The sequence below is a fragment of the Lissotriton helveticus genome, chromosome 6 (assembly GCF_964261635.1).
Source record: "Lissotriton helveticus chromosome 6, aLisHel1.1, whole genome shotgun sequence".
Classification (NCBI taxonomy): Eukaryota; Metazoa; Chordata; class Amphibia; order Caudata; family Salamandridae; genus Lissotriton; species Lissotriton helveticus.
This window is the reverse complement of record NC_136067.1, coordinates 10,367,576-10,394,188: the sequence shown is the minus strand read 5'-3', so window position 1 is coordinate 10,394,188 and position 26,613 is coordinate 10,367,576. Positions and strand designations below refer to the sequence as shown.

At 51.4% G+C, this 26,613-nt stretch overlaps 1 protein-coding gene across 1 annotated transcript in view; it reads right to left on the bottom strand.

The window, feature by feature from the left end:
• The window catches only part of PTK7 (protein tyrosine kinase 7 (inactive)), a 428,597-nt gene that overhangs the window by 33,202 nt on the left and 368,782 nt on the right, over positions 1-26,613 (bottom strand). The window contains exon 19 of the mRNA XM_078647273.1: positions 14,798-14,976. Coding sequence (XP_078503399.1) covers positions 14,798-14,976 — 179 coding nt within the window. The remainder of the gene's footprint in view (positions 1-14,797; positions 14,977-26,613) is intronic.

Genomic DNA, 26,613 nt, shown 5'->3' with positions numbered 1-26,613 from the left:
GCCTCCGTGCTCTCAACACTGGTTCAATACCTAAGAGGCAAATTTTGGCTTCACATGGTAGAGAAGTACCCAACATTTCATTCAGCGTTTGGATTACCTGTTCCCAGTAACCCGCCACCTTGCGACAGTGCCAAGCGAAGTGCATGAAGTCCGCCCCCTCCTGTTTACATCGTGTGCACCTTGAGTCCTCCTTCAACCCATATCTGAATAGTTTGTGAGGTGTATAGTATGCTTGGTGCAGATATTTGTAATGTATGAGCCTTAAGTTCCCATTTGGTGTCAGCATGTTAGTTAGCATACACGCCGATGCCCATTCTTCCTCGGTGAGAGGTGTCACTAGGCCCTCACTCCACCGTAGCCGTGCCTTGTCTGTGCCTCCCCCTATCGCTCCCTGTAAGCTAGTGTATAGTTTGGACACCAGGTGCGATGCCGTGGGCGTGGTGAGCAGGAGTTGCAGCGGCGCCAGTGGCGTCGGCTCCTCCGGGTGTGCTGGGTAATGTTCCTGTAGAGCCCTCTGTAGCCTATAATAGTTAAACCTGAATAGGAGGGACGGGTTACTTATGTATTGCATAGTTTCTAATGTTTGGAATACCCCGTTTTGATACAGGTCACCCATTTTGTCTATACCTGCCCATTTCAACAAATTCATGCCTGCCTGTTCGTGCGTAACCGAAATATGTGGGTGATGAGCCAGTGGGAGAGCCGGAGCGTATAGCGGCAGAGCGTTAGCCGCCTTACCCATCAGTCTCCATGCCTCCGTAGTAGCGTCCACAGTGTTGATGTCTCGTTCATGCAGTTTGGGACGTTTGTGTAGTAATATGTTTGCCAGTGGTATCGGGTCCGTGTCCCCAGCCTCCACCGCCACGTGTGTTAGGAAGGGAACCTCGTGGTGCCAGTAATGCGCGAATTGCGCCTGGGCGCATAAGTAATACAGATAAAAGTCTGGCACCCTGAAGCCCCCCTTCGCATACGGGAGTGTCATGGTGTGCAACTCCAGTCTTGCTTGCTTCCCGGCCCAGAGCAGACTAATCACCAAGGTGTTTATATGTCGAAACACTGCCGCTGGCGGCTTAATTCGGATGTTGTTGAACAGGTAGAGGAACTTGGGCAGGAGCACCATTTTTACTATGGCGGCCGGTCCGCTAAGGATAGCGGCAGTTTATTCCAGCGTTTTATTTTATCCTCCAAGGTCGCTATAACTCGGCCATAGTTAGTGCGTATGACTATTTCAGGGTCCCTGTGAAACCAGACCCCCAAGTACTTCGTGGGGTCTTCCTGCCACTCGAGCGGGTAGTCTAGGGGTGTAGGGCGTGTGCTGTCAGTCAGTGCTATGATGAGTGACTTGTCCCAGTTGATTTGTAGGCCTGAATGGTTCCCGAACTTGATGTACTCTCTCATCAGTGGATTCAGGTTGTGTGCTGGGTCCTTGACATAGAGCACCATGTCATCCGCATATAATGATATGTGAATGGGGCGTGATGGCATCTGTATGGCCGAGTAGTGATGGTGTTGCCTAATTTTACAGGCCAGAGGCTCCAGGACTAATGCAAAAAGCATCGGCGAGAGTGGGCAGCCCTGCCTAGTGCCCCTGCATATCCTTATTGGCTCTGAAATATGCCTATTAATTCGGATTCTTGCTGACAGGTTGGTATATAACATCGATATCCACCCAAGAAACATCATGGGAAACCCCATGCGCATCAGAATTGCTTGAATGAAAGACCATCCTATAGTGTCAAACGCCTTGGCAGCATCAAGCAACACTGCCACTGCTTTCGTGTCGGGGGCCAAGTAGTGCGCCAGGGCAAACAGTGTACGTGTGTTATGTGTGGTGGCTCTGTCAGGTATAAACCCCGATTGGTCCGGCCTGATTAAGAGGGGCATTAGTGGTTTTAGCCTTTCAGCAAGCAGACTGGCGATTATTTTAGTGTCTACATTTAGTAAGGATAGAGGGCGGTACGAGTCGCATTTATCCTCTTCCTTACCCGGCTTTAGGAGTGCTATGAGTAAGGCTTCCCTCATGGATGCAGGCAGGGTTTGGGCCTCATGTGCAGCGCCGTATAATCGCACCAAGTGGGGAGCAAGCAGATCCACATATTCTTTGTAGAATTCTGTCACGTATCCATCCGGCCCCGGTGCTTTGTTGTTTGGTAACCGCTTGATAGTGTCAGTAACCTCCTCCACCGTGACAGGCCGCGCTAAGTAGGCTCTGTGCCCATCAGACAGCCATGCCAACTCCACATCCTCCATATATGCTAGCAAGTCTTCCTGTGGAGGCGAGGGGCGTGCTGCATACAGGGCGCCGTAATGTGTCATGAATTCCTTTATGACCGCCTTGACGTCGGTCACCTTTTCCCCCGTAGTCCTACAGATGGCTGTTATGTTTTGAGGGGCCCTCCCCGAACATATCTTGTCTGCTAGTGCTTTGCCTGGTCTGCCTCCCTCTCCATAGCGCCTGGCCGTGGCCCGTTTGGTGACATATTTGAGTTCGTCAGAGGCGAACTGTCTGTGTTCAGTCAGGAGTGATTGTATGTCTCCGAGTACCTTAGTGTCCCCTGTGTGCGTGTATATTTGCTCTAGCTCCTGTATGGCCTCCTCGCGCTTTCGCAGTTGTTGTCGGATGTCCTTCAATATACCGGAGGACGTACTTATGCATACCCCCCTGATCGTGGCCTTGAAGGCTTCCCACAGAAGACATGGGTCGTCCATTGTCGGGCCATTTATGTCAAAGTAGTCTATTATCGCTGCGTGTATAGTGGTGACGTACAGTGGGTCTTTCAGGGCAGCCGCATTGAAACGCCAAGTGAAAGGCGGTGGCTCATATTGCGGGATCTCTACCTTCAGCAGTACCGGGTTGTGATCCGACAGTGTCCTGGGCAGATGTGAAACGTGTTTAACCCATGACAGCACTTCTCGTGTACCCAGCCAGTAGTCTAGTCGTGCCCAGCTATTGTTCGCAGCATTAATGTGAGTCGCAGCCGTGACCCCCGGGTTACCATCCCTCCATATGTCAGTCAGTTGAAGGTCCGCCATCGCTTCCCCCAGCATGTGTCGCGCATTTCCATGATGTTCTGTGGTGTGTGCAGCGCGGTCCAACTGGTCTTGCAGCGTCACATTAAAATCACCTCCCCACAGTACATGGTCTATATGTTTATCTGAGATTTTCTGCCATTGTCGTCTGTAAAACCCCGGGTCGTCTACATTGGGGCCATATGTGTTCAGCAGCAGGATCTTCTGCCCCCTGAGTTTTCCCTCCACCATAACACTTCTACCCTCCGAGTCCTTGTCAACGCTCGTGATTTCAAAGTGGGTACCTTTACGTATTAGGACACTGACCCCTCTGGAGTAAGTTGAGTAGTTCGAGCTTGTTACCGATTCTGCCCATCTTTTGCCCAAAGTAGGCGTGTTCGCGGGGCCCTGATGTGTTTCCTGTAAGAACACTATATCTACACGCAGCCTGTCAAGATAAGCAAACATTTGTCTAATCTTATTCGGGTTGCCTAGCCCCCTAACATTCCATGTGAGAAGAGCCAATGTATTAACTCTCGACATCGTTACCTGAGCCCATCAGAGTATATCGCTTGATGTATAACCGCCTTATGCGGTACCGTGCAGACAGTAAACATTGGAGCGTGTGGTGCGTGACACACGACGGATTGGTGAAACAGAAATAAGAACCTGCATGTTTAGGTTTGGTCAAGGAGGTCGCCATGCTTCTCAGACACAGAGTTTGTGATTCGGACATCCCCGGTCCCCCCTCTATCCCCCCACCCACTTTAGCCCCCAAACTTTGCCAAAGCCATCCCGTAACAAATTGAACTTTCTTTTGAAAACTTAGTGTGGGGCGCACCCACTTGGGGGTGTCGCCAGGTTCACACATCTCCATCCACGTGGTGGACGTGGACAGACGCCTTTAACGGCTGCAATGTCGTGTGTGTAATCTTTCACCCTTCTCCACCCACCCGCCATCTTAATGGAGAGTATGGCATCTAGTAACCTGAATCAATGCACGTCTGCCTACCCCAGTCTCACATGTCATTTTAAGTTCGAGGCAGTATTGGCATGAGTGTCCGGCTCAAAGGCCTGCTAGTGTTCGTGGCTCCATCATAATAGTAACTGCCAGAGGAGTCAGTTAGATCTTTGATCATATAGTGTTATCGTGTGTCCTCCAGAGCTCACTAGCCTTACTTATACTCACCGTGGGGTTGTCCATCTTGGGTTCTCACTCCGTGAGCGCTAGACTGCAAGTCAATTTGGTCCCACAGTGTCTGGGCAAGCTCCCCGGGGCTGGCCAACGTTAGTGAGCCACAGCAACCTGGAGTCTAGTGGAGTCCCGTAGCCGCACCTGGGGGGCTTCCATGTATCTTGTCCGCTTCCCCTGTTACTCCACATCGCTTGTCGATTCCGTTCTGTTCTGTTCCTTCCGTCGCTTCCCTTGCTGCTTGATAAAATCGTACGCCGCCTGCACCGTCGTCAAAAATACCGGCTTGCCCAAGTTCGTGATTTTAAGTTTTGCAGGGTACAGCATTGCGTACTCTAGTCCCAGGTCTCGTAGCTTCTTCTTGACTGGCGCAAACTCCTTCCGTGCCAGCTGCACCGCCATGGTATGGTCGGGGTAGAACTCCAGAGTGTTCCCCTGATGTGTGATTTTGCCCATGTCTCTGGCGAGCCGAAGGACTGTGTCTCTGTCCCTGTAGTTGAGTGTACGTGCTATGATCATTCTTGGGGCAGCTCCCGGTTTCGGTACAGGCGCCAGTGAGCGATGCGCCCTTTCGATTAGAAACACCGAGGATAGTTTGTCCGCGCCAAATATGTCTTTCAGGAGTGTCTCGATATAGGTTTCCATTTTTCCTGTGTTGGTGGATTCCGGCAGGCCCGAGATTCGGAGGTTGTTCCGCCTGGACCTGGCTTCCTGATCCTCCACCTTCGCGCGTAAAGTCTCCACTGTTTTCTCCAGTCCCTCGCACTTCTTCGACGTGGTTTTATGCTCATCCTCCATGTTGGAAATCCTCTGTTCTGCCTCTACTATCCGCCCGTCGTGGTGTTCAAGTTTGGCCGCCATAGTATCCACCCTTTGCACCACGTTATCGAGTTTTCCGTTCATTTCTTGTAGACTTTGCTGGATTGCTCGGAGTACTGATTCCATGGCTGACCCTTCCGCCAATTCTCCGTCACCCTCAGCTTCAGGGGTGGTCGTCACGTTTTTGGGCTGCTTCCTCGCTTCAAAGGGAAGCTTGGATTGTTGTTTCTCTGGTTTCTCTGGTTTCCCCATGGTCCGCTGCGGGCGAGGCGAGGGGTGGTCCGCCGTGTGCGGGTCGCTGACCGTTTGCGTGCTGTGTCTCGCCGGTGTCTGGGCCCCCCACCTCGGGGTACGCCTGCTCATCGACCTCTGAGGCGGTTAGGAGCGCTATCCGAGTAGTTGCCCACCCGTGGGGAAAGCAGCGGCAGAGTTCGCAGTTGGATCACTCACTGTTTGCTGAGTGCGGGCTGGCAGTGGAGTGTTGCACGCGCTTTCAGCGCCTCATGGGGTTCACTATGTGCTCCCGTGTCACCGGTGTCTGACTCTCCTTCGAGCGCGCAGAGCTGATTGGCGCGCGAACCATGAGGGGCAGCGGTCCGAGTTCAACAGAAGCGATCGATGGGCAGGCTCACCTCGATTATGCTTCGACCGCTGACCGCTGGTGTTCCTTCGTGTGCTGCGTCTGCATTACGGGCGGCCGACAGTGCCGGTCTCTTGCGTTCCAGCGCCACCGCCATCTTGGATCCGCTGGAACGCACCGCTAATTTCACTTCTTTGTGCCTCAGCCTCTTATATCCGCGGTCTCGCAGTCCCGCAAACCTCTCCGCATCTCCAGTCCACCTCGCAACCTTCTCGCTGCAGCCCACAGCGCCGGACAGGCGAAGTACCTTCTCAGAGCCGGCGAGCGCCAGGCGCGGCCATTTTGAGTGCGCTCCGGCAGCTCACCGCTTTTCCGCTGTTTTCTCGCTGCACGGCGCTCTGGCAGCCGCCGCAGCTACACCATCGTGTCGGCTTCACCTTCCGACATCAGGCGCTGTGTCTAGGACGGGTGTAACGGCAGATGTAAAGGGCGAAAGGGCCGCTATTGTCGCGTCCGTCCGGCGGAGCCGACAGTTCAGCCAGCCATCCCGCAGTGCGCCCTCTAGCGCCCCCCCAGTTACGGCAGAACTTGAACGGCGTGTTGTCCTTGCCGGCTTTTCGTCGATGAAGTCCCCTGCAGTCTTCAGATGACTTCTCCTCGTCTTTCCTGTATTTTCTTTCTTCTTTCTCCAAAAATGTCTGGAGCCCAAACGGGAACGATCCAGACCCGACCGTGGAAAAAAAGAATCTGAAGATGGCGCCCAAGAGTGGGAGCTTCCGCAGGAAGCATGCCGACGTCACCGGAAATACACCCAGAGGGGTGTGACGCCGACGCCCACCTGGGCTACAAAAAAAAAACGAAAAAAAAAAAAAAACCCCAAAGAAAAGACAACGAATCCGGACCCAACCACAAGACCGCGGAATAATGCACAGCATAGTGAATCCAGAAAGATTCACGCTGCAAAATTACAGAATACTAATGTGAATATTTTGTTTATTTATTTTTCCTGAATTTCCTTTCTTTCTTGATTCACTGTACACATCTTTGATCACTTCCTTTGTGCATGCTCCTCCGGGCAACCTCTTTACTTTTAAAACATTGAGAAAACTTTGTTGTTCATCAATTACTTGATTAGAGACAAAACTGTTGGGAAAGCGTAGGAGAATAGGAGGTATGACCCCCTCTGCCAACTCCATCACTACGGTGGTGGAGGAGAGGTGAAGTACATCTTTCAATCTCCGCCATCTTGAAGATGAGGAGACCCCTACATCCAGGGCTAGGTCTATGCCCCCTCCCACCGGAGGGGGTCATAATAGAGGGTGTAGTCACCCCAGGTATGGTGCCCATTGGCACTATCTGCTACTCCCCGAAAACACCCCTATATTTAATATTTAGGTGGCGCCGGCAGACCTGAAACTAGATCTGCTTTCCCAGACTAGAAAAGTAGATCTGCAAAGACCTAAGAAGACATCCCTGCAGAGACTGAAGATGACTACTGCCTTGGCCCCCGCCCAACTGGCCTGTCTCCAGCTTTGAGGACCCGGCAACCTGTTTTGCAGCCAACGACCTCTGAAAATCCTGGTAGGACTGCTGCCTTCGAAAAAGACTCCAATCTCCCCAGGACAGCGTCCCTGTCCAGAAGAAACCAACAAGGACTCTGGATCCAGGCAGATCTGCGTCTCCTGCCCACATTGTACCGGACACCCACGGCTTGAGTTAGAGTGACCCACCTTTTCAGTGTAGTCTCCCCAGCTATCCTGACCTCGAATCCAGCATTGGTTGCTCCCTCCTGGCCTCCACAACGGCGCCTGTAGTGTGAATCCAGAGCCTCCCCCTGAACGTGACCGGCGTCAAAAGGTACGCTTGCACCCGAAACCCCTGGGCCTTGGTGAGCTCAACCAACAATGCCCCTCCAACCCACTACATCTCTACTTACCTCTGCTGTCTTCCTCCTGCAACCTCGGGTGACACGCCTGCAGCCTGTTTTTTCAACAGCAACATTCTCACTGAAGAGCACTGGGCACCAGATGCTGAAATTGCACCCTGCGCCTGGCTGACCCTGTGCCACTGGTAGTGTATGTTTGGTGCACTTTTATGGCACCCCTCCTCCCCCCTGTGCTTAACCTATCCCCCAAATGCTTGGCCTCTGCAACTGATCTACTTACCTGCAAGCAGTGTGGCTCCAGGCACCCCCAGTCTCCTTTGAAAAGCATTGGGTCGAACTCCAACTTTGACATCTGCACCCGCCCGGCCATGTATCGCTGCTGGTGCAGTCTTGGCGCTCACCTGACCCTTGCAGACCTTTGGTCCCGAACACTCAACTGTGTGAGACTTTCCTGTTTAACCGCAATATTTATTTTCCCGTAGGATAACATTGAACTGTTCAGAAATTGTTCCAAGTGTCAACTTCTCAAAGTAAAAAAGTTGTTCTATTTAAAATCACACCTACCTTATTACGAAGATCTTGGTCTTAAAATAAAATTCGAACAAAGTAAATGTTTCTAAAATTGGTCTGGATCGCCTCCTTGAGTCGTGTGTCCGTTATTGATCACGGTTGTGCAATAAATGTCTTACACTTCTCAGTGTTTGGCCCATGGATTCTAGTCCACACTCCCACTGATAGAGCACTTTGGGTTTTACGTTCAGCCTTGAACACTTTTGGGGAAGCCCTGGACTCTGTGCAAGGAATAACCACCTAGTGGCATACCATGTACAGAGCAAGCTTCCTACAGTCATAAAGCAAATTTGTTTGAAAAACATGTATGCCAAGGAATGCTGCAGGTTCTATTTTGAACATGAATCTCAAACCAAGAGTCGAAATGGCTGGGCCGAGTGTTCAGTCCACAAAGAAGAAAAAAGAAGCATCTCAGCTAATACTGCACTGAACTCCAGGCAGCTCTTTCTAGACTGCATTAGAGCAAAAACATAGACATTTTGTTTCTATTTAAATCTTTTAATTAACTTGCATTAAGGGTTTCCAGGGTTGTAACCCTCAAAGATGTTTAAATGGCTATGTTTAAAAGATGAAAGCCTGCCATTACAAAGACGTGGTATTATGGGATCAGGCACTTAAGTGTAAATGTTCAAGGTTAACAATATCAAAAAAGATTGCACGATGGAGAACCTTCGACCAGCAGACAGAGGGGCCTTGCAGCAGCACCACCGTAGAATCTCTCAGGAAGCCATGGGGTATCAGATTGGACTCGCGCTACGTCTTTGATAGCGGTGGTCCCCCTTCTTGTCCTTTTACTAAACTAGGACACATTTTTCTCTGAAAGCTCTGAAGACTCCCAAAAGACCTCACAGTATTACCCAAATTTAATCACACACTCCGGTTCCTTTTGTTATGAACACAAATATACCCCGATATAGGCCTAGGTAGTTACACAACCTTTTACCTATATTCGTCCTACCATTGTTCCACATAACGGGTTTGGTGCCGACCTTTTATCTAGGTAGGTGCTGCATAAATGTCAGGTGGTTTCCTCCGAAAACTGGCCTAATTTATCAAGCATGCGGATTCTGAGTAGCTCAGCAGGATTACCATCTTCTGCATAGTAACTCCGTAGAAGGGTCATCACTATTGTCATCCTTGGCCGACATGCCCACAGTACCATGACACATCTAGGCAGAACACCGAGGGCACTTTTCAGGTATATAAGTACCACATCTTCACTGGGCAGACGAGAGGAAAAAGACTTCCATGCTGACACACTGACATGACGCTGAGGTCCCTGCACACAGACACTCCAGCATGCAGTGATCTCACATCCCTCGCGGGGTGTCCAACTCGAGACCAAGGCGGGGTCCCGCGCTCTCTCACATCAGGTAATGGGATTGGCTCTTTCCTAGGTGGATTTTTAGCTATACACCTCCATACATGCTAGGTACATTTAGGTACATCTGGACAGGGTTAGCATCGTAGGAGTGCACATTTTTACTGTCATGTACGTATATGACTGCATATATTCACGGTTTAAGCACTATGATAGAATTCTACCTTTTATTTATTCTCCTGGTGTTTGTAATCGTATATATCGGTTTCTGTCTCATGGTTGTTGCAGCACACGTATATTATACTAGAATGACGCTGGTTCAATAAACGCTTATTGGAAACGTCACCGTCGTTGATTCTGTGTATCTTTCTGAGACAAACTGAGGACGAGTGACAGAGCGAAAAGTACTATACGGTTTCCACGATCCCTGAGGGGACAGGGTTGTCATGTTCGATAGCCCCACAACCTTGGTAAGGTTGTGGGGCTTATAGTGGCACTGTGAGCTAGCTGGTCTACAGACTAACATATGCTTTGGGGGTGTAAGGAATCAGTCTGGACACCAAACCCTTAGTTTATGTTGGCTGAACGCACAGATCTTCTATAGATTTGTAGGAAATACACAACACTTTCTCCTACACACCATTTTCAGTTGCATTAGACAGCCTCTCAGTGTCACAGTGAAGCAAGAGAAAGACACCGGCTGCTATTGTTTTTCTTGCTTTCATTTAGAAATTAAACAATATGGTGGCTTGGAGAGGCAGTATGGAGAAAAGAAGAATCTTACTATGCCAAACTTCTTTCACAGGGAAGCGATTCCCAAAAGAAGTCAAGTACCCAAACCTAGAAAGAACTCTCTAAAAAACGTTTGAAGGAAAAATCAAACTGTTTGCGGGTTGGAGTTCTACAGGGCGGAACTATTACATGGAGATTAGTGTTTCCCTGCTGAACAGAAAAATGATCTTGACTTATTGTTTTCAGTGTAATCCACAATTGGTTATTAAACAAAAATTCAAAACCAATAGGTCTTTGTTATTATGAAATGAGAACTTGATCACAAACGATAAGAGTTTCCGGCACGGAATCACCAAGTGAACAAGCATTGGAAATGCAATAGGTCTCGCAGCATTAGAGTTAGTGCTTTTAGAATTGTTTATGGGTTTTTTTTTGTAAATCTTTAGCATTTTTGTTTCCTGTAGCCAATGCTAAAGAATTACAAATAAAAAAAGCCATAAACAATTCTAAAAGCTCTAACTCAAATGCTCCGAGACCTATTGCACTGTGTGAGGGTGAGTGAGGGTGAGTGAGGGTGGGTGAGGATGAGTGAGGGTGAGGATGAGTGAGGGTGAGGATGAGGAGTTGAGGGTGAGGAGTTGAGGGTGAGGATGAGTTGAGGGTGAGGATGAGTGAGGGTGAGGGTGAGGATGAGTGAGGGTGAGGGTGAGGAGTTGAGGGTGAGGATGAGTGAGGGTGAGGATGAGTGAGGGTGAGGATGAGGAGTTGAGGGTGAGGATGAGTGAGGGTGAGGATGAGTGAGGGTGAGGGTGAGGAGTTGAGGGTGAGGATGAGTGAGGGTGAGGATGAGTGAGGGTGAGGGTGAGGAGTTGAGGGTGAGGATGAGTGAGGGTGAGGATGAGTGAGGGTGAGGATGAGTGAGGGTGAGGATGAGTGAGGGTGAGGGTGAGTGAGGGTGAGGATGAGTGAGGGTGAGGATGAGGAGTTGAGGGTGAGGATGAGTGAGGGTGAGGATGAGTGAGGGTGAGGATGAGTGAGGGTGAGTGAGGGTGGGTGAGGATGAGTGAGGGTGAGGATGAGGAGTTGAGGGTGAGGATGAGTGAGGGTGAGGATGAGTGAGGGTGAGGAGAGGAGTGGAGGGTGAGGAGTGGAGGGTGAGGAGTGGAGGGTGAGGATGAGTGAGGGTGAGGAGAGGAGTGGAGGGTGAGGAGTGGAGGGTGAGGAGTGGAGGGTGAGGAGTGGAGGGTGAGGATGAGTGAGGGTGAGGAGAGGAGTGGAGGGTGAGGAGTGGAGGGTGAGGAGTGGAGGGTGAGGAGTGGAGGGTGAGGAGTGGAGGGTGAGGATGGATTCGCCATTGGTGTGACGGTCAAGAAGGGTTGCCCTAAATTCAATCAAGAAATTGTACTTGCATACCTCAGATGTGCCAGGGCGCAGGTAGCCTGAAGTACACGCAGCCACCAGGGCCTAGTCACACCACACACGCAGGAGATATAAACACAGAAACAGACGGATTCGGGAAGGGCTTGTGCTGACACCAGTCACGCAGGGGCACTTCCAGGGCTAGAAGATTGCGAGCGTCAGTCACAAACACGTGCTTACGTTCAAATGCAAAATGCGCACTCACAAATAAAGTATATTGAGACGCCCGCGCATAAGGAGCGCACGCACAGATTGGGGCACAGCCAACATGTACAAGTGCACTTAATGCACACCCAGAACACACCATTCGAGTCAAAAACTGACAAGCACACACAATGTACACGGACGGGGTCTGACAGGCATCTATGCACAGTTCCTCCACAGTGGCACCTACTGATACCTATGTGGAGTAAACGCACGCACTGAAAGAGAAAGCTCAGTTTTATGCAATTTACAAAGAATAGCCTCGTTCAATAGCATAGGGTGACCAGGCGTCGCGGATTTGCCCGGACAGTCCCGGTTTTTCTCCAGCCTTCCCTGCAGATTTCAGGAAATTAAGGTCATGTCCCGGTTTTTAGAGACGGTCGGCTGAACTAACAGTGGGAGGTACCTTTTAATGTTTTGCAAAGCATGGATAGTTAGCAGCTGTTATAAGAAAGCAATCTAATTAACAGGCAAGCTGCTGTGTTTATGGCTTTTTATGAATGTTCTTACTGTCTCTTCTGTAATTCTCTGCTGAGGAGCGCTGTCATCGGTGCGCTGGGTTGAATTACAATACTATTACGAATGGTTGTTCTTCTTTAAGGCACTTGTAGCGTACGATACACTCCGGGCGGTGTCAGGGTGCTAGTCCGGGCTTTGCCTTGCTTTGCTCCGTTCTTCTGTCATGTACCAGTTTGTCCGACATGGAGTATGTTTATTTAGGCATTAATACATAGTGCGAGTTGTTTATAAGTTTATGCATGTATGCATTTTTATATAGCGCGGACATTAGCCAAAGGTTCCAAAGCGCTTTACAGAAGACATACATATTACATATTCCTAAAATGTTCCTACATATAAATAAAGTAAAGACAGTAGAGTGTGGTATAAATTGCAGCAGTCATAATATTTGTAGAATGTACCATGTACCTGGATGCAGGGGCTATATGTGTAACACAGAGATCAATAGTTCCACAGCCATTAAACACAGGACGTGTTCAGCCGGTTGGGGATGCTCTACAGCCATTAAACACAGGACGGGTCAGCAAGTTGGGGATGCGCAATATTATATTTGAATGAATGAATAAATGAGATTGCTTGTATTACCCACGCTAACAGCAATAGATACCTTGGCATACATTTACAATTCCAAAGGTCACTAAGAAAGAGGAGAAGCTACTATTAAAAGGAAAGAATCGTACAAAACAATTACAGCTCAAACAGAAGATGAATGAGCGCGTTTTACAGAAAGATAAAGCGGGTCCTTTAAACCTCGCAGCTCCCCTCGAGATTTCACACGGGTTTGTGAAGATTAGGCCATGGGGAGAGAATGTGACATCAGTCTGGGCTAACCACTTCTGAGCGGGGGAACCAGGTTCTAATCTTGGGGTTGGCTCGACATCCAGTGATCCTGGGGAAATCGCATCATTATCCGTACCTACAAAAACCAAATTTGTCCTTGTGCAATGTAACGGGTACCATGTTAACCGTTCCAATCAATAGCTTAGAGTTGAATTTGCGCTATATCAAAACTGCAAAAAAAAAAAACCTGCAAAATACAAGTGTGCAAGATAGGATCCTTCGGTTTGCTGAGCAGCTGAACTGCAGTATAGTCCGGAAAACGGGAACGCTTCAAGACTTGTATGTTAGTTTGTTGCGTTAGGGCCCGGACAGAGTAAGTCACGTCAGTCTCATGTCTCCATGGGGCTTGAGGGGCTGTGGGGAAGGTAGTCTCATGACTGACATCTCAATGGAGGTTCTGGCCTGGAGCATAAACAGTCACGGGTCAGGTTGGTGTCTCTATGAGGCTTAATGGACTGGGGCAGAGGCTCTGCCGCAGAGCCAGTCACATTTCTTGATGCTGAAGGGCTGCATGTAGTTAAGTATACTGCCGGATGTAAATTGCTACAATAACTCCTCAAGTGTATTAAGTGTCACATAAACGTTGCTGAGCACCGCGCTGAGAGTAAAAGTGTGTTTGAAGGCAAGCCTCGATGTCCATGACAAAAGAAAGGCGCGCTGCCATACTTGAAGAAGGTGGGCCTCTTCCAGCAGAGAATGGACCCCGGGGCGGGCCAAGTACGCCTCTCATAAAAGAAATGGCGGGGATGGTGGAGAGTCAACCGCACAGCATTTTTATATAGCGCGGACATTAGCCAAAGGTTCCAAAGCGCTTTACAGAAGACATACATATTACATATTCCTAAAATGTTCCTACATATAAATAAAGTAAAGACAGTAGAGTGTGGTATAAATTGCAGCAGTCATAATATTTGTAGAACAGGACGAGGACTGGCGCCAAATTTAAGACATGAGGTAGAGAGGGGCGCCTCGAAGCATGATCAGTGTAAAGACTAATCCAGCGAGGTAACATCCTAAAAGAGACGCCAGGGCCGCGAGGGCAGAGACCAGTTTAGGCACACCGTGTGTGTGCGCCCTTCTCTTCTGACAGTCACTTTAATTAAACCAATACACTGCAAATTAAATTAAATATAACTCGCATTCAATCAAGGTTCATTTAACAAATGCGTCACGCGTTGGGCAGCAGCCTCAGCATTAAGCCGGAATCAAAGTGACAACAAGCTCTCGGCATTGCGTGGCGGGAGGGGGCGGGGGGAACGTCGAGGGCAGGCAGGATGACTCAGGGGAGGGGGCGGAGCGGGGCAGAGCGGCATGTGGGTGTGAACAAGCCGGGCCTTTGAAGTGAAGCTAAGCTTCACTTCAAAGGTGTCGGAGGAATGCGGGCGGCTGTGCACGCGCTTTTAAGCTCAATGCACATGCGCATTGAGCTTAAAAGTCACGGGCACTGCAAGGAATCGCCACGATTCCTTGCAAGTTAGATAAAGTGTGGATGAGCCCCTATAGTCTCGCTTGCTCGATGCGCATGCGCATCGACAGGCGAGACCTAAAAACTATCTCACAAGGAAACAAGATCAGCTTTACATCCTCGGTCTGCCTCCGGTTCCAACTCAAGTGGTCAGCACTGAATTGTACAAGCAAACCCATAACTATGCTTCTAAAGAGCAACACAATAAAATATTTACTTAAATGTGTCCTTGTAATACATACCTGACAGCACCTCGTCATCCGCCAACTTCGAGTGTGGTAGCTCACCATGAGTGAACACCTCCCACATCAAGACTCCATAGGACCACACATCGGATTTCGTGGAGAACTCATCCTCGAGCACAGCTTCTGGCGGCATCCAGCGAAGGGGTATCCAGGCTTGGCGGAAGTGATAGTATTCACTACAGAATAAAACAATGAATATAATGATAATAACGTCAAAACATCACCACAAGCTGATCCTCCATCACGATATCCATACTAATATAATAAAGAGAGAGCCCAAACCTTTGAGGCGGGTAATCTCAGTAACCACAGCACCAATCACAACACCCAATACAGCGCTGGAAAGGGCAGTTGCTGCAGAAGGACATAGGCTATGCAGACGGCCACCATATACATTTTTTTTAAAATAGTTTTTATTAACTTTTCAAGAAACAGTGGTGTTCATCACAATCATACAGTGCAAGACATACAACTGTACCGTAGGACACCATATACATTTAAAAGGTAAAAGAACCGTGCCAGCAAAGTAATCCCTTGTGGGCGTGTCTGCATTGTGCTGTGGGCGTGACAAACGCTGGGGGCGTGTGTCCGCCCTTCATGCCATGTGAGTCGTACATACAAGCGCCAATTACGTTGCTGCGAGCATCAAGGGGCACGCTGGGGGCGTGAGAAACGCTGGGGGCGTGTGTCCGGGATTCAAGCCATGTGAACGCAATTGCGCCGTATCAAGGGGCATGCTGGGGGCTTGTGCTACGTTCCGCCCTTCATGCCATGTGGGTCGTACATTAATCAGAAGATAGTCTGCTGTGGCCGTGTGCTGGGGGCATGACAAACGCGTTCAGCTGGAGGCCTGGTAAGTAACATTACTGCAGCCTCTCCTGCGTGCGGTTACTGAACTCTCTCATTCAACGAAATTAGACGCGCCTGCTACCATCAACCAGGGCTCTAGCCGGGCTCAGGCAGCGGATCAGTACACTAATTACACACGCCTGATAACATCAAACAGGCCTGCATCTGGGCCTCAAGCGGGGGAACACGCAAATGAGAGTGTCTGCGGGGACAATTACTGCAGCCTCTCCTACTCGCTGTCACTGAACTCTCTCATTAAACGGATTTACCCGCGGCTGATAACTCGCTCATTCAACGACATTACACCCGCCTGCTAACATCAACCAGGGCTGTAGCCGGGCTCAGGCGGCGGATCATTACACCAATTACACGCGCCTGTTAACATCAACCAGGGCTGCAGCTGGCCCTTCTCCGTCCCTATTCTAATGAAACAAAAAATGTCTACCGCGAGATTTTAAAATAAATTACCCTTGCCAAATGCACACATTCTATTTCATACCCGGACAACGTCGGGACGGGCTGCTAGTGAACATTTAAATGCATGATCAGCAATAAAGTGGAATAAATGGACAGCGCACGGAAGTACTGCACACTTCAATGTGTGCAACTCATATGCTTTGTGTCTTTCAGTTCCATCCATGCTGTTCTAATCCCTACATTAACCTGCTCTGCACTCAAGTCTCACTCATGCAGGCACACATTTGTAAATTTTGGATTAATTAATGCCAGTAAGTGCCCCATAACTGTGCAAATCCCTTATTTAACTCTCAAAATCAAAAAATTATAGAAAAGACTGGTCAACATTGTACTACTAGCACCTAACGTCTGTGAACCGTGTTATCTACATCACCACTTGAGAGTTATGCAAGCTCCTATTTGTTTTTAATTTTATATTACTTGTGAGACTGACCGCCACTGAACATATGCAACCTAGTATGTAATGTCCAACCATATTCTGTGAATACTGTAAAGCTGTAATTTGGAATGTGGGAGACTAACAAAGTCCATACATAAGGGGAACCTACTAAGTGATTTCCAGCTCTGAACACACTGCATATCTGTAATTGGTTCACCTATAAGGAAGCTGTTCAGTTATTCACTCCATCACAGAGTTACCAGGTGCGTCTGGTCATTTCCTCCGTCTGTAAAGTGCTCTGAAGCATCTGAAGACTAGTAGGCGCTACAAAACATAAGAACCAAAGACCATGCCAGGTAAGCGTTCAAAAAAGGTCATGTGTTGACATTTTCCTAGCACAACATTGTTGTTTCTGTGATTTATCTGACCAGCTCTCTCTCATCCTCTCATCCCTTCCAGCTCAAAACTGAAATATAGGGAAGAGTAGCCAACAGAAATAGGGGTTTTTCTGCATTTCCCAGTTTCTGGGAAATAAAACCCACAGGAATAAATAGATAATTCAGAACTCTTCGTTACAATCCAGCACTACATGGGAGTACAAGAAGGATTTCCAGTCTGTATCAGCAGGCTTTAGGCCTGTTATTCAAAGAGCAGTCAGTGCCCCACAGACATGCCTGTGGGTCCTGTGGTGACTTCTGTTTGTTCAGGTCAGTGAGGCATGCACTACATTTAGGACATATTGTCCTAAGCCACTGCAGCACAAGACCAGGCCATATACAAAACTCCAGGCTCTGCCCCCGCCCCCCATGACACTTAGGATATCTCGAGGGACATTCCAAATAGATGGTGTACCCTTTTATGGATTTTTAGTGTCCTAAGAGTACACATTTCAAACTCATGTTGCTGAAGAACAAGTTACTTACCTTCGGTAACGATATATCTGTAAGAAACAGTAGTTAGTATTAGATTCCTTACCTTAGAATATCCCCAGGCGTCAGTCTGGATCCGGAAACTTTTGCGTAGCAGTACCCCTGCGCGTCGGTAGGCGTCGTCTGCAGGCGTCCCCTGCGGCTCCGCGTCGTCGGCGTCGTGCGCCGTGATGACGTCGCTGGAGTATATAGACGCCGCCTCCGCGCGCTGACGTCAGTTCTTTGCACACAGCTTTTCCGCGCCAGAACACGCAGAGCCATGTGAGAACCAACACTGGTGCCATTTGAAACTAGGGCCCTGAAAGGGATGTCCTTAACCCTAGGTATCAGTTCGCAGAACGGGGAGGACGGGTGGGGCGGTAAGGAATCTAATACTAACTACTGTTTCTTACAGATATATCGTTACCGAAGGTAAGTAACTTGTTCATCTGAAAGAAACAGGTTAGTATTAGATTCCTTACCTTAGAATAGATACCCCAGCAATACCAACCCCGGTGGTGGGTCTGCGAACCAATACAACCTACACCAGAAAGTCCTGGAGGACCGAACGGCCAAAGAAGCCATCCCTCCGGACTTGACTGTCCAGGCAGTAGTGCCTCGCAAAGGTGTGCAGCGAGGCCCACGTAGCCGCCTGGCAAATGTCCTGCAAAGGGACTCCCCGGCCCAGGGCAGTAGTAGCCGCCGTAGCCCGAGTGGAATGGGCCCTCAGCCCAACAGGAGGCTCCTTCCGAGCCAAAGAGTAGCATGCTTTGATGCACAGGACGACCCACCGAGAGATGGTCCGTTTCTGTACCGCCCTTCCCTTCTTCTCACCCACGTAGCCAACAAACAGTTGGTCATCCACCCGGAACTGGCGTGTGCGATCCATATAAAATGAAAGCGCACGTTTTGGGTCCAGACGATGGAGCCGCTCTTCATCCTTTGAAGGATGCGGAGGCGGGAAGAAGGAGGGCAAGGTGATGGACTGCCCAATGTGAAAAGCAGAGACTACCTTGGGCAGGAAAGAAGGTCTAGTCCGAAGAACCACCTTATCAGGATGAACAGACAAGAAAGGAGGTTGAATAGAAAGAGCCTGGAGCTCACTCACTCTCCTGGCAGAGGTGATGGCTACCAGGAAGGCCGTCTTTAAGGTGAGAAGACGGAGAGGACAGGAATGAAGGGGCTCAAAGGGAGCGCACATCAGGAAAGTCAAAACCAAGTTCAAGTCCCACTGAGGCATCACGAACGGAGTTGGAGGATACATGTGCGTGATGCCCTTCAAGAATCTTAACACAATAGGGGACTTGAACAAAGATGGCTGATCAGGTAGCCTCAAGAAGGCGGAAAGGGCAGAAAGATAGCCCTTGATAGTGCCCAGAGCAGAGCCCTGCTGGGCAAGGGAAAGGAGGAAGAGGAGAACCTCAGACAGAGGGGCAGAAAGGGGATCCACAGCCTTTGCTGTGCACCATGCCACAAATCTGTTCCACCGGCAGGCGTATACCGACTTTGTGGAGGGACGCCTGGCTGCCAGAATAACATCACAGACTTCAGGAGGCAAGTCAAATGGCCTCAACTGTCGCCGCTCAATCTCCACGCATGGAGGTGGAGACTGGACAGGTTCGGGTGGAGGACCGTCCCCTGCTGCTGCGACAGAAGGTCCTCCTGAAGGGGCAGGCGGATCGAGGGACCGACTGTCATGCTGAGTAGCTCGGGATACCAGTATCTTCGAGCCCAGTCCGGAGCCACAAGGATAACTTGGGCCCGGTCGCGCCTGATCTTCTTCAGCACTCTGGGCAGAAGAGGTATAGGCGGAAAGGCGTACAACAGACCGCAACTCCACTCGCGCCGAAAGGCGTCGCCGAGCGAGTGCCGTCTTGGAAACTCCAACGCGCAGAACTGATGACATTGCGCGTTCTCTTCTGTGGCGAATAGATCTAACCAAGGCTCTCCCCATTGCTGAAAGAGGCCTCTCGCCACATCCGAGTTCAGACGCCATTCGTGATCCACCGAGCACCGACGGCTGAGTTCGTCCGCCCTGGCGTTCAGAGAACCTGCCAGGTGTTGAACCGTCAGAGTCACGCCCTGACGTTCCAGCCATTGCCAGAGGCGCAGAGCCTCTTGGCAAAGGGTCCACGACCCCACACCGCCCTGTTTGTTGCAGTACCACATGGCGGTGGTGTTGTCCGTGAACACCTGCACTACACTCCCGTCGACAAAGGGGAGGAATGCCTTCAGTGCTAGGCGGATCGCCCGCAGCTCCAACATGTTGATATGGAGCCGGGACTCCGCCGGAGACCAGAGGCCTCTGATCTCCGCCTCTCCCAAGTGGCCACCCCAGCCTTGGAGGGACGCGTCCGTCACAACCACGTGCTCCGGTTGGGGAAGGGAGAGGGATCTGCCCCTGACCCAATCGCGGTCCGTAAGCCACCACTGCAACTGTCTCGCAGTGCCCTCCGAGATCAGGACATGGTCGGATAGGTTGCCCTGATGCTGGGCCCACTGAAACTTCAGGTCCCACTGCAGAGCCCGCATCCGCCATCTGGCGTGATGCACCAGAAGGATGCAGGAGGCCATCAGCCCCAGAAGCCGCAGCGTCAACCTGACCGAAACCCGGGATAACGGCTGAAAGATGGGAATCAGAGCCTGAATATCCCGGACCCGCCGTTCCGGAGGATAAACCCGAAACTGCGCCGAGTCGAGAACCGCTCCGATGAAAAGGAGCTTTTGAGAGGGACACAGGTGTGATTTCGGCACATTGATGGAAAACCCCAGCTCGTGCAGGAGGTCTGCCGTCATCTGAAGGTGGTGGACGACTGTCTGGGGCGAGCCCGCCTTCAACAGCCAGTCGTCGAGGTAGGGGAAGACTGAAACCCCTAACCGGCGCAGATGAGCTGCGACCACCGCCATCACTTTCGTGAACACCCGTGGGGCGCTGGTAAGGCCGAATGGGAGCACGATAAACTGAAAGTGCTCGTGGCCTACCGTGAACCGCAGGTAACGCCGGTGGGCCGGCAGGACGGGGATGTGAAAGTACGCATCCTGCAAGTCCAACGCTACCATCCAGTCTTGTGGGTCTAGAGCAGCCAAGACCTGAGCCAAAGTCAGCATCTTGAACTTCTCCTTCCGGAGGAAGCCGTTGACGTTCCGTAGATCCAAGATAGGACGCAGGCCTCCCTTGTCCTTCTTGGGTACCAGAAAGTAGTGGGAGTAGCAACCACACCCTACTTCTGGCCCAGGAACGCGCTCGATGGCCCCCTTGGCCAAGAGGGCCGTAACTTCCTCCTGCAGAAGTGTCAAGTGGTCCCCCGACACACGGTGGTTCTGCGGTGGCATGGCTGGAGGAGTGGACTCGAAGGGGAGGGCATAGCCCCTTCGGACAAGCTGCAGCACCCACCTGTCCGATGTTATCGCGCGCCAGCGGGAGTGGTGATGGCGAACCCTGCCACCCACTGGCGTCACGTGAGCCCGAAAGCTCGGACTAGGAAGGCTTGGATGCCGCAGCGGAGGGAGGCGTGGACTGACCACGACGCTGGCCTCTACCGCCACCACGGCGGAAACCACGGGCGCCACCGCGCTGGGGAGCGCTCTGCGCCGCGTGGCTGGCAGCACGTGTGGGACCTCCCCTCCCTTGGCCACGAAAGGGCCGAAACGAACCCGTCTGCTGGCGCTGGGTCGAGAGACCCAAGGACTTGGCCGTGACCCTGGAGTCCTTGAAGCGCTCCAGCGCGTGGTCCGCTTTGTCACCAAATAGGCGACTGCCATCAAATGGCATGTCCATAAGTGTATTTTGGACGTCTGGTGAGAAGTTGGCAGATCTCAGCCAGGCATGGCGACGAATCGCCACCGTAGTGGACATGGCCCGTCCCAGTGAGTCCGTGGTGTCCAGACCACAACGGATCGAGTACCGCGCCGCATCCCGGCCTTCAACAAAGGCCCGGGTGAGCTTGTCCCGCACTTCCTGGGGGCATTGCGGCAAACACTCCTCGACCGTATCCCACAGGGAGTGGGTGTAGCGGCCCAAGAGGCACGCGGTGTTACAAGACCGCAGTCCAGCGCTCAAAGAGGAAAAAACTTTTTTTTCCAAATTGGTCGTACCTCTTTGATTCCCGGTCGGGCGGAGCCGACGGAAATGCGGACTGTGAAGTGGAGGCCTGGATCACCAGACTCTCCGGGGAGGGATGGGTGGACAGGAAGGCAGGGTCGTCCGAGCAGGGACGGTGACGCCTGGCAACGTTCCGGTCAACCGGCGCACCAGAAGCGGGCCTGGACCAGGTGCCCAGAAGGACATCCGTCAGGGCCTCATTAAACGGCAGCAGAGGCTCCTGGGGGCATGACTGCGGTTTAAAAACTTCCGTCAGAATATTCGGTTTGACCTTCGCGACGGGGAGCTCAAGGTGTAAGGCCTTGGCAGCCCTCATCAGGACCACCGAATAGGCAGCACCCGCCTCGGACGCCACAGGGGACGGAGAGACAAACCCAGGGTTGGGCGACTCGTCCAGGCCACTGGCATCACCCAGATCACCTACCCAGTCCACATCGTACTGGCAGGCACGGGATAGAGGGTCCTCAGACCCCTCCCAACCCTCTCCATACTCCTCCTCGTCATACCCATATTCTGGGTCGACGATATAGACATCGGGGTCAACGGGCCCCATCGGCGTCGGGTCCGGCGTCGGCCGACGCCGGTCCGGCTCCGAGTCCGGAGTCGGGGAGGAAAGGGGGGTGGCGCCGCGCGGCGTCGGTGCCGGGGACCCGACGCCGGCCGGAGCCGACGGCGGAGTCGCCGCACCACGCGGGGGCGGTACCACGGGTTGGCCCACAGGAACCGACGCCGGAGAGGCCGGGAGACCAGCCGGCGACGAACCAGAGGGAACCAGCGGCGCCGGGGCCGGAGCCACCGGCGGCGCCGGGGCAGGAGCACCCGAACCGCTCGGGCCCCCAGACGGGACCGACGGGCCCGCAGGCGCCGAAGGCCCCGCCGGAGAAGACCTCGCCCTCATAGCAATGAGGAAGGCCTCGATCTCCTCACGCGACGCGCCTTCCCCAGGGACCGACAGGTGTGGGGTAGACGGCGTCGGCGACCCATGCGGGACCGCGGGGGTGGGGTCACCCGAGCCCCCGGCCGCAGCACGCGGGCGTCGGGGGGAGTCGGGGGTGCGATGGCGACGCCCCGACTTCTTGTGCTTACCTGACGAGCCGGAGGAATGGTGGCGACTCCCGGAGCGCCCATGGCGGCTCCGCGACCGTTCCCTCGACCGCTCCCTCGACCTCCGACCGGACCGGGACCGCTCTCGACGCGGGGCCGACAACCGGAGCTCGAGAAGCTTGCGGGACCGCTCCCGCCTAGCTTTTCCAGTCAAGGCCCGACAGTCGACGCAGGACTCCACGTCGTGGTCCGCGCCCAGACACCGGAGGCAGAGTCGATGGTGGTCGGTGACCGACATCATGCGGTCGCACTCGTCACAACTCTTGAAACCGGGCATCCTACCGGCACCGTAAAGATCAATCAGTTAACAAAAAACTTGGTCAAAGACCGGAGTACTGCTCTTCGGATCTGCGCTAACTGGCGCGGAAAAAAGAAGAACTGACGTCAGCGCGCGGAGGCGGCGTCTATATACTCCAGCGACGTCATCACGGCGCACGACGCCGACGACGCGGAGCCGCAGGGGACGCCTGCAGACGACGCCTACCGACGCGCAGGGGTACTGCTACGCAAAAGTTTCCGGATCCAGACTGACGCCTGGGGATATTCTAAGGTAAGGAATCTAATACTAACCTGTTTCTTTCAGATACCCTGTTTAGTGTGGTGGCATGCCCTTTCCTGCGTTTTGTTCTGGTTCAGTGTAATCTCCTTCCTACTGTCCCCTGATAAGCGGAGACCAGTCTTCTTTGTTCAAGACTGGTTGGGTGTAACCTCTTTCCTACTGTCGCCTGACCAGGAGAGACCAGCCTACTTTGTCCAAGACTGGTGTTGTAAAAGTATCTAGGACCCTATTTAAATATTCCAGATTTATGCCCTTATGTGGTTATATCAAATCATATCATTATAGAGGCATAAGAATCATATCCATATTTAGTCATAGCCAATGCAGTCCAAATACGGCAAGGCTACTCCCATAGACTCCTAGAAAGCACAACGCGTTCTTTAAACAAACCAAGCCTCCAGCAGCCCAGGAATTCCCCCTGCTTCTGTATTGATTTGTCCAAGAACTCCTGAAAGAACTACGAGTTCTTAGTGACGTCTTATGTCCAACCTTACGTCAAACTCGGCACCTTCCAGGTATAAATATACCAGCATCTGCCCTAGCATAACACAGTGGTTTGGAGCAGATCGGCTATCTACGTGCCCGACGCCCTGCTGAAACGAGTGCCGAAGGAAGCCGACCCTCCCATTGACGCACTGAGAGAGACGCTGTCTTTTCTCCTGCCGAGAAATCCAGCTCCAGTGTTTCCCTGTCACCCTCGCGGGTTGCTGGGAGATCGAGTCCTGAGAGAGAGATACAAGACCTCCTTCATTCTATAACCAAGGTACGGAGCTGATTAGACCCTTAGTTTTTGCCAAGAATCTGAATCAAGAATTCTCTATCTTAACCCAAACTACAACTCATTTACTCCTTCCCTGTACTAGGCTTAGGTTAGGTACACCGGGGTAGGCGTATTTTAGAAGCACCAGTTGAGTATGTTTAGTCAACTTTTATCATTGTATATATTTTATCCGTTTCAAGTATCTTATGGCTTAGAAACCATATCAATGCTTTCACAGTATTATTTCCTAATACTCCTTTTACTGTACGCACTTTACTTCATGACAAGTATTGCAATTGTGGCAATTCACTTCTCTTGCATGAGAAAGAAGACTGCTCAATAAATAACCACTTTTATTGAAAACGCCAGTCTCTCTGTTTCTCTGCACTCTGGTGAAACTAAGCATGCACGATTGACTGAGTGAAATAGCTATCTATTGGTTCCGCGACTCTGGAGATATAATCCTTGTTCTAGGGGAGCAAAGTTGTCATGTTTATGCGGTTGTCAGAAACTAATCCCTTCTTGTGAATTCGAGAAAGTTTCTAGTGACCTCTGAGCTAGCTGGCATTCATAATTAAGTCTAACATATTCAATAGAGACCTAGTCGACCATAGTCCTATGTCTAAACTATCGTTTGTTATTCCAATGCGCAGAGCCTATTGGGAATATAGGAACTACACTACACTGGTTCGGTGTAATCTCTTTCCTATTGCCCCCTGCCGCACTTATTGTGCCACCCTTAGAGGCCCTGTACCTTCACACTCACACACACACTGCTTTTGCAGGCTGCGTGTTTTGGTGCAGAACAAAGTGAAGAGTTGGCATATCACACATCCCTGTGCCTACAACCCACTGCCATGGCATAGATCAGTCACCCCTCTAGCTGGGTGCCCTATACCAGTGGTGAGGGTACAGGTGAATGAGCCCTGTACCCCTACAGTGTCTAAGTCCATTCTTTTTTTTTTTTTTTAAATATGTTTATTGTGGAGTAGATAGCAAAAAGGCACAAATAAGACAGTCATCAAGTCAGTTGACATGTAAGGAACAGGAAGGTCAGTTCCAAAGCAAATACACAGCCAATTACGGCCCACAACCCGGAGGCCGGCGTCAGAGTGACCCCATAAACAAGTATAAAAATTGTGTTTTGTTTTCTTTTGTGCTTCAAATATCAGAAAAACAGTATCAATGTCTACTCCAATTTTCAAATTTTGCATATCACACTATATAATGGTATAACATTAACAAGAACCCCCATGAATGGCAATACTAGCGCTGATCCGAATACAGGAGGAGATAAATGCAAGGGCCAGATAGGACGCGGTCATCTCAGTACAAGGCGGTCAATTGGAATTACAGCTAAACACAAACATACCGACAAGGAGTACCGGCATGGCACACGGGACCCCTACTCTGCCTCCCGACACCCCGCCCCAGGGCCCCCCCCTCATCCCCCGACTTCGAGGAGTCGGAGGAAAACAACTCAGCGCTGGTGGCATCCGAGTCAGTCCCCTCCATCCCCTCAAGACACATGGCCCTCCATGCAAGTAAATCCTCCTGGAGCTTCCCGTCCCTGCGAGTGCGCTGCATATGCGTCTCCTCCGCCAAGGCCCATTCCTTGGCGTCTCGTAGCCAGTAAGAGACTTCAGGCGCCCTCTGACCCATCCAGGTAATGGCCACCCGCCTCCTCGCCAGAACCAATAGAAGTTGCAACAACTTATAAGACAGACCTTTCTTCTTTGGCTTAGGCACTAGTGCCAGTAAACAGTGAAGCGGGTCTAACTGCAATCTAAGATGTGTGATCCGGGTAATATGAGCCACCACCTCACGCCAAAAAGCATGGACCATGGGACACGCCCATGCCAGGTGCAGGAATCCCGCCCTCTCCATCCCACATCTAGGGCAATTATGACGTCTATCTGACGAGATACGGTGGAGGGAGACAGGTGTCATGTAAGTGCGGTTTACAAAGTTGAAGTGAATGAGATTGAAACGCGCGTTGCAGGACACTTCACGAGTCAACAGTCCAATCCTCTTTCTCTGGGCTGGATCTAATTCTGTCCCCAGGTCTGCCTCCCAGGCCACCCAAGCTGGCGCTAATGGGGGAGTCGAGTCTCTGCGCATGGCAGAGTAAAGGAGAGAGATCAGGCGCCGACCTCTACCACAGGATAAGATGATGTCCAGGGTATTGGTGAGCTGGGGTGCCTCCGGGAATTGGGGCCATGTTATCCTGGCCATATCCCTAAGGCTTCCGTAATGCAGGTATTGGCCCTCACTGAGTGCAAAGGAGTCCACTGCCCTCTCAAATGACACAAAAGAGTCGTCCGGGTAAAGATCTGCGAGAGTCTCGCAGCTGCCCACGCGCCACTCACGGAAGGACATATTTGCCTCCATGTTGAGTACCGGGGCCAGAATCCAAACGGAGAGCTCCCTATGGAACGGCGCTCGTTTCAGAACCCTCTCAACGAACCGTTGCCATACGCTAGCCGTATGTCTCACTACATAGGGCAGATTATCGTCAGCGCCCCGACCTAACATGAAGGCCTCCTGTAACTCCTTGTCTGCAGCCGCACCAGCCAACAATGCCAGTTCCCAGTTCTCGTCTTCAGCAAACCACCGGGCTGCCGGGAGAAGCTGCGCCGCATAGTAATACAGATCAAACCTCGGGGCCTCAAGGC